This window comes from Manacus vitellinus, unplaced genomic scaffold (assembly GCF_001715985.3).
Source record: "Manacus vitellinus isolate BGI_N305 unplaced genomic scaffold, ASM171598v3 scaffold_119_pilon, whole genome shotgun sequence".
NCBI classification, from domain to species: Eukaryota; Metazoa; Chordata; class Aves; order Passeriformes; family Pipridae; genus Manacus; species Manacus vitellinus.
Window position 1 is genome coordinate 469,604 of NW_021938894.1, and position 6,504 is coordinate 476,107.

The 6,504-nt window shown below is 58.6% G+C and overlaps 1 protein-coding gene across 1 annotated transcript in view; it reads left to right on the forward strand.

Annotated features, from left to right (window-relative positions):
• STIM1 (stromal interaction molecule 1) overlaps nt 1-4,811 on the forward strand; it is a 51,551-nt gene extending 46,740 nt beyond the window's left edge. Inside the window, exons 10-12 of the mRNA XM_029965756.1 lie at nt 184-264; nt 2,794-2,860; nt 3,111-4,811. Coding sequence (XP_029821616.1) covers nt 184-264; nt 2,794-2,860; nt 3,111-3,498 — 536 coding nt within the window. The 3' untranslated portion in view covers nt 3,499-4,811. The remainder of the gene's footprint in view (nt 1-183; nt 265-2,793; nt 2,861-3,110) is intronic.
• The last annotated feature ends 1,693 nt before the right edge of the window (nt 4,812-6,504 follow it).

Below are 6,504 nucleotides of genomic sequence, written 5' to 3' on the forward strand. Positions count from 1 at the left end.
TGGGCACCCGAATTCCCAAGTGAGGGAGCCTGTCCCTGGAGGCTTTTCCTTTCTCTGGGTGCCAGCCCTGCTTCAGGAGAGCAGTGCCGAGTTCCCCCTGCCCAGAAGTGTTGTGACCCCCTGTGGTGCCTGTCCCAGTAAATCCCATGTCTGTCTCTCCTGCCCCCCTGGCTGCCCCCCCAGACGCAGCCTGGCTTTTCGGGCGCCGCTTCAGCGACCGCTCCTCGCTGTCCTCGGAGGATCAGTCCCTCTGGAAATACCCTGGTTTGGTTCTCTTCAGTTTTATTGTCATTTTTTCATCTGCCCTCTGGCCTTTTTCTGGACTAAAATACATCCACCGATTTTCCACCTTTCTGGCACGGGGCACTAATGAATTAATGTCTCCTCACTGAGCCGGCGGCTCCTGTACTAACCCCGGGAGGAGTCTGGTGGGATGAAGAAGAATCCCAGCTCAGCTCTCACGTGTCCTGAGTGCAGTTAGGGATTCTGGAGGGTTGGGGTCATGGTTCTACCCCTCAAGTGGAGATGCAGGATCCAGGTGAGGCCAGGAGGAGGTGACAATGCTCCCTTTCCCATCCCACCTCCCTCCCGGCTGCCGGCAGGGCTCCCCCATCCCCTGTGCCCTGTGCCCTTGGAATCCTTCAGTGGACTGAGCAGTGCCACCTCTTAGGGCAACCTGTGCCCCGGTGCCCTGATGCCATGGGGATGGCACACAGCCTCCTGGCTTGGGCTGCAGCCTTTCCTTCAGGATGGAGCAGGAGGGTGTGCACCAGCCCCGGCCAGGGCCGTGCCATTGGGGGTTTTCCTTGGAATGCTGGGCAGGTTATTTGGGGAATGTTGGCAAAATGTGTGTCTGGAGGGAAATGGTGGTTTTGGGAGCGAGGTCCCAGCCTGTGCTCAGGAGCTCATCCCAGGATAAGTGATGGCAAGGAGAGGTGCAGAGGGGGAAGGTGTCAGGTCAGTAAATGAGGAGTGGAACACCAGGAAAAAAATAGGGAATCCTCAGGAAAAAAAAATGTGACCCAAGGGAAAGAGAAATCTGCAGAAGAAACCCGTCACCCCAGTTAGTTCCTCTGCAGGGGGATCCCTGTGGGCCCCCACAGTGAGGTTCCCAGACTGGAATTGCAGCTCTGGAGCTGAAGAAGAAATGTCTTGAAGTAGCAAGTGGATGGTGTAAAACTGTGCAGGGACAGGGTCATGGATGGAGCGTAGGATCCAAGGAGCAGCAAACCTGAGCAGTGGGAGAGACTGGAATTCACCCTGGGCATGTGGAAACAGCCAAATTACCAGAATTATTCCTTCTTATTCCTTCTTCCACTTGAAATATGTCCCTGTGGATCCTTCAGAAGGAGTTGCTCTGTCAGAAGAGCCCTGTGTGTCCCAGTTGGGAGTTTTCAGAGCAGGGATTGCTGGTTCTTCATTCCCAAAGGAGCTCTCCTTCTCTTCCTCCATTTCTGAGCTTTCCTGTCTCTTCACCTTTTTAACCCATTTGTACATTTATTTCTTATGCACATAAGAAATCCTGGGCAACCCTGGACAATCCTGAACACCTTATCTCCTGCAAAAGGAGGAACATCTTGTATGGGTGACAGCCAGGGGCTGGAGCACAGCCAGCCTGCTGGGCTGGGGGTGGGGGTGCAGGCCTGGGATCCCCAGTTTTCCATGAAATGCTCGGTCTGATGGAGGGGATGGTGCCCAAGGCTCCGAGCAGGGGAAGGGGCCGCCCTTGGCTCTGGGTCCAGGGGCTCAGGGAGTGCAGGGGCTGAGGAACTGTGTCATGGAACAGGCTGGGAGCAGGTGAGGCCACTCTGGGCCCAGAGCCACCATTGCAGGCGTGGAGGAATGAGGCACGAGTTCCAGAAGGTTTGGGTTGGGAGGGACCTCAAAGCCCATCCAGTGCCACCCCTGCCATGGGCAGGGACACCTTCCACCAGCCCAGGGTGCTCCAAGCCCCGTCCAACCTGGCCTTGGACACTCCCAGGGATCCAGGGGCAGCCACAGCTTCTCTGGGCAACCTGGGCCAGGGCCTCCCCACCCTCACAGGCATCAATTCCTTCCCAACTCTTCTATGATTCCATGATTTCAGTGCTTTACTCTGGCACTCCACTGGCATGATGATGCTGTAACTGGGAGCAGAGCTGAGCTCTGGAAGTGACAGCTTTGGGTGCCAACACGGACCTGCTCTGCTCACCCAAGGGTCCTGTTTTGGGCTGTGTAGGTCCCACCTGAGCCACGTGGTGTCCACGAGGGTGGGATGGCTCATGGCCTGGAGGTGCCCAGTTCTTGGCTCCCTGGGAGCCGGGTGGGATTGATTAGGTGGGATGAATCCCACAGCCAGGTTCTGCTTCAAGCAAGATGCTCAGATAAGGTGTTCAGAGGCACCTCCATCAGCCATGTCAGAGTTCTCCACGGGCTGGGCATTAATCCAGCATGTTCAGCACCAGCTTAAAGCTGCTTCTGCATTAAACGGGCGTAACCGCTGGTTTGTGGTGGGGCAGCGCCAGTGCCACGGGTGGCAGCTCTGGCACAGCATTCCTGGGGGTGGTGGCTCTGGCACAGCATTCCTGGGGGGTGGTGGCTCTGGCACAGCATTCCTGGGGGGTGGCGGCTCTGGCACCAGCGTTCTGGGGGTGGTGGCTCTAGGCAACAAAGCTGTTACCTAGGGAGGCTGGGTGGCTCCTTGGGCACAGCGTTTCCTGGGGGTGGCAGCTCTGGCACAGCGTTCCTGGGGGTGGCAGCTCTGGCGTTCCTGGCCCGCAGGACGTGCCCTCAGCCTGTCCTTTGTCTCCGCAGCTCCTGCCCTGCCCAGCACGGTCCGGCAGCGCCTGGTGGACGCCCAGCACGGCCACGGATCGCAGAGGTTGGTAGAGGGTTCCGTGCCCGGGCAGCCCGAGCCGGGCCCCGCGGCGCCGTTCCGGGCGGGCCGAGCGTCCCTGCGCCGAATGCCGAGCCTCTCCTCCGGACAGTCCTTCAGCTGCGACCTGCCCGGCGCCGGCCCATCGCCTGCCTCCACCTCCTCCACCTCCTGCTCCTCATCCACCACCACCGCTGCTCCTGCTTGCCATGTCCACCCTGTCTATTACCATCACACCACCTCTTATTTCCTCCAGATGGACTCTACCCCCGACCTGCCCCCTCCTGATGTCACCTCTGGAGTTCGCTGTCGCACTGGGAGCTTTGGGTATATTTGCTGTTTCTTTTCTAGCTGCCTCCTGCCTGCTGGGCCTCGGAGCTGCCGCTTGCCCGGGTGCTCTTTCTGCCACATTCCTCCCGCCCTTTCCCTCTGGGCCTTTATTTCATGGTTTATCCGCCTGTTTGTTCCTCCCACCGCTCTCCCGAGCCCCTGGAGCCTCCGAGGAGTGTTCCATGGGCCATCCCCACGCCCAGGAGCTCAGTGGGGGCGTTCCCAAGGCGCTGTGCTGTTGTTCCACTGTAGCTGAGCAAATGAGAATTCCCGGGCACTGGGTTATCCCAAAACGAGTGAGGTTCCACCTCTGAGGAGGCACCACAACTGAGCATCAAACCCCGGCCTGGTTTGAAGCCTGGACTTGTTTGGGGTCTTCACAAGCAAATTGCAAAGGGAACATGGCAGGTGGGACCGTGAGGTTGTGTTTGTGAAATTGGGGATGGTTGTAGGAGGTGGTGAAGCAGCAGCTCAGGAATGTGTTCCAGAGTGACTCTGGCTTGGCAGGGAAGAGGAATGGGTGTGTTTTGGCCAAGGAATGTCTGAGGAGGCAGTTGGAGCTTCTGTTGCTGGATCACTGGCTTAGCTTGGTCCCTCTGAGTTGGCTCTTTGGAGACCTGGAGGATGCCAGGGACTGGTTGTCCTGCACACCCCTGAACCCCTGAGCTCTCCTGATTCACCTGCTGGTGTGAGGGAGGTGCAGGAGTCCTGTCTGATTGAACTGGGCTGCTCCAACAGCCAGGTCAGGAATGTTCTGGGCCCCAAGCAGAGGGTCCCGTTCCTCGGGTGGCTTTGGTCTGAGCAGGGCCCAGGAGCTCCTTGTCCCACAGGGTCATGGATGCAGCAGCTCCAGGTGCTGTGCCTGCAGTGCTGGATCCCCAGCTCAGGAGCAGTGGGATGTGTGCTCGTGTCTCAGGGTGTCCCAGCACTCAGGGCAGGCGGTGGGAGGGCTGTGATGGACCATCAGGGGATTGTCCTGTCCTGTCCTCCTGCCCTCCAGGGGCTGCCTGTGACCCTGGACAGGCCATTCCAATTCCATTCCAGGCTTTCTCCTTGGCAAACTTAAAAACAGTCTCCTAATCCTCAGTGGGGAGCAGAGTGCTGGGAGAAGGCTGGAATTCTCTGGGTGAGGCAGTGGGCAGAGGAAATGTCCATCCACATTATTTATCCAGGCAGGACAACATTCCCAGTCATCAGATCTTCGTCCATCCCAGCACGTTGTCCCCTTATCTCCCTCTGCCCTCAGGTGCTGGGATCTCTCCTGACCTTGTTCACACAGTCTCTGCTCTGGATGTTCCACCTGCTCCCTGAGTTGTGTCTCAAAGCTGAGGAGCCCCAGGCAGATGCTGGAGTCTGGAATACTGAGGGGGAAACTCCTGCACCCACTCCACGATGGAGAGTTAAAGAGCAGCATCAGTTAATTCATAAATGTTTGTTTGGGGAGGATGAGAAGCAGCATAATTAAACTCTGGATTAATCCCTGCTGGTGGGAGCTCAGTCACAGTGTCCGAGTTAGACTGGTAAGAGCTGGGAATGCTGCTGGTCCCTGTTGCCATCAGCTCCCTGGCTCTGCAGAAGGGAGGGCTCATCCCAGCAGCCTTGGGGCTGATGACCTGTCCAAAAGAGGTGTTTAGTTTCCACCTGAGGCCTGTAATACACAGAATTCCTGCCCAGGTGAAAGACCCTGCAGACCCCCCAGAGTGGCAGAGGGAAATGGGATCTGGTCTGGGGATCCCGGAGAGGGAAAGGGATGGTGCTGAGAGGTCATTTGGAGGGAATAACTGGGGGCCTAACCTTGGTCCTCATCAGCAGCTGGAATGTCCCCTCCCTGTTCCCAAGGCAAAGTCTGTCCCCTGAGGCAGGATAATTAATGACAATTAATGACAGTCGGACCCTTTCACCCGGGATTTGCTCCAGCTACACAATAGCAGCGACTCCCTCCACCTCATCCATGCCTGCTCATTCCAGACAGCGGAAACCAGGAGCTGGGTGCCCAAAGATGTTGTTTTGTCGCTGTTAATTGTTTTATCCAAGTGCATCATCAGCAGATCCTGCTTTGATGCATCCCTAAAAACGCCGCCGCAGCCGACGGATCTCTCCTCCTCCTTGATATCCCCGGTGCTGGGGCCTTCCCAGACATCCCTGGAGCTCCACAGCCTCCCGGGCAGCCAGGCAGGACAGCGGGGGAGGCTGAGAAAGGCCTTCCAGGGAGTCACTCCAAGGACCAGAGCGCGACCCCACAAACCCCTGGCTCCCTTGGTAGCAGGAAGGTGCCCCCGAGTGTTGGGGCTGCTGGGGCGCGTTGGCCTCTCCCACAGCGGGCACGTGCCAGTGCTGGGGGAGCTCCAAGGAGCCCTTCCCCGGGAAAGGCTGGGCATCGCTGCCTCTGGAGTCCTGCCGGGTTATCCTGGCAGGGAGCTGCTCCCTCCACTCCTCACTCTCTGCTTCTCTTTTGCAATTGGCTTCAGAGGATCCGGCGCAAATAAGGTCAGAGCGGTTCCGGGCCGGAGTGCTGCGGGATCCCGGGATTGCAGGGGAGAGGGGCTGGAGGGGGCTGTGTGTGCACAGAGGTTTCTGCTGCCAGTGCCTGCCTCAGGTGGATAGAGCTCGTGGAGATGGGAGGGTAGGACCAAATCCCCACCATGGCCCTTCTCCAGCTGGGAAGGGAGGCGGCAGCCAAAGCAAAGGGAGGGAGAGAGTCAGGAATCCAGGGAAATGAGTAATTCACAGCTCCCGAAGGGTGGAAGGAAGGAAACTGCTGTTGGATTTGCACTGAGGCTGCTCAGGAGCTCAGCCCTACAGCAAGTTTGGGAATTTGCCTTAGGAGAAGGTTTTGTGCCCTGGTGCCATACGCTGGGCACGGGATGAGGAGCCCAGAGCAGGGGATGCTCCGGGCAGGGAGGGTGAGGAGTGAGGGCTGGGGGAGCAGACCCTGCCCAGGGCAGGGAGGGTGAGGAGTGAGGGCTGGGGGAGCAGACCCTGCCCAGGGCAGCCCCTGGGCTTCCCTCAGCCCTGTGCCAGGATGTGCCCGAGCGGGAACCCCTGGAAAAATCCCCCTTGGGCTGCAGGGCTGGGGAAAACCAGGGGTTTGTTCCAGATCCTCTTCCTGCCCCTTCCCCTGCTCCCCCTCTGCTCCCAGGCTTCCTGCACTCCAGCCTTTCCTCACTCCATGCTTTGCTCTCCACTTTGTTTGCCCAGTCAGTCCATGCCATCCTCTCTCCCTCCCTCATTGCCCAGTCAGTCCATGCCATCCTCTCTCCCTCCCTCATTGCCCAGTCAGTCCATGCCATCCTCTCTCCCTCCCCCATTGGCAGTGCTCC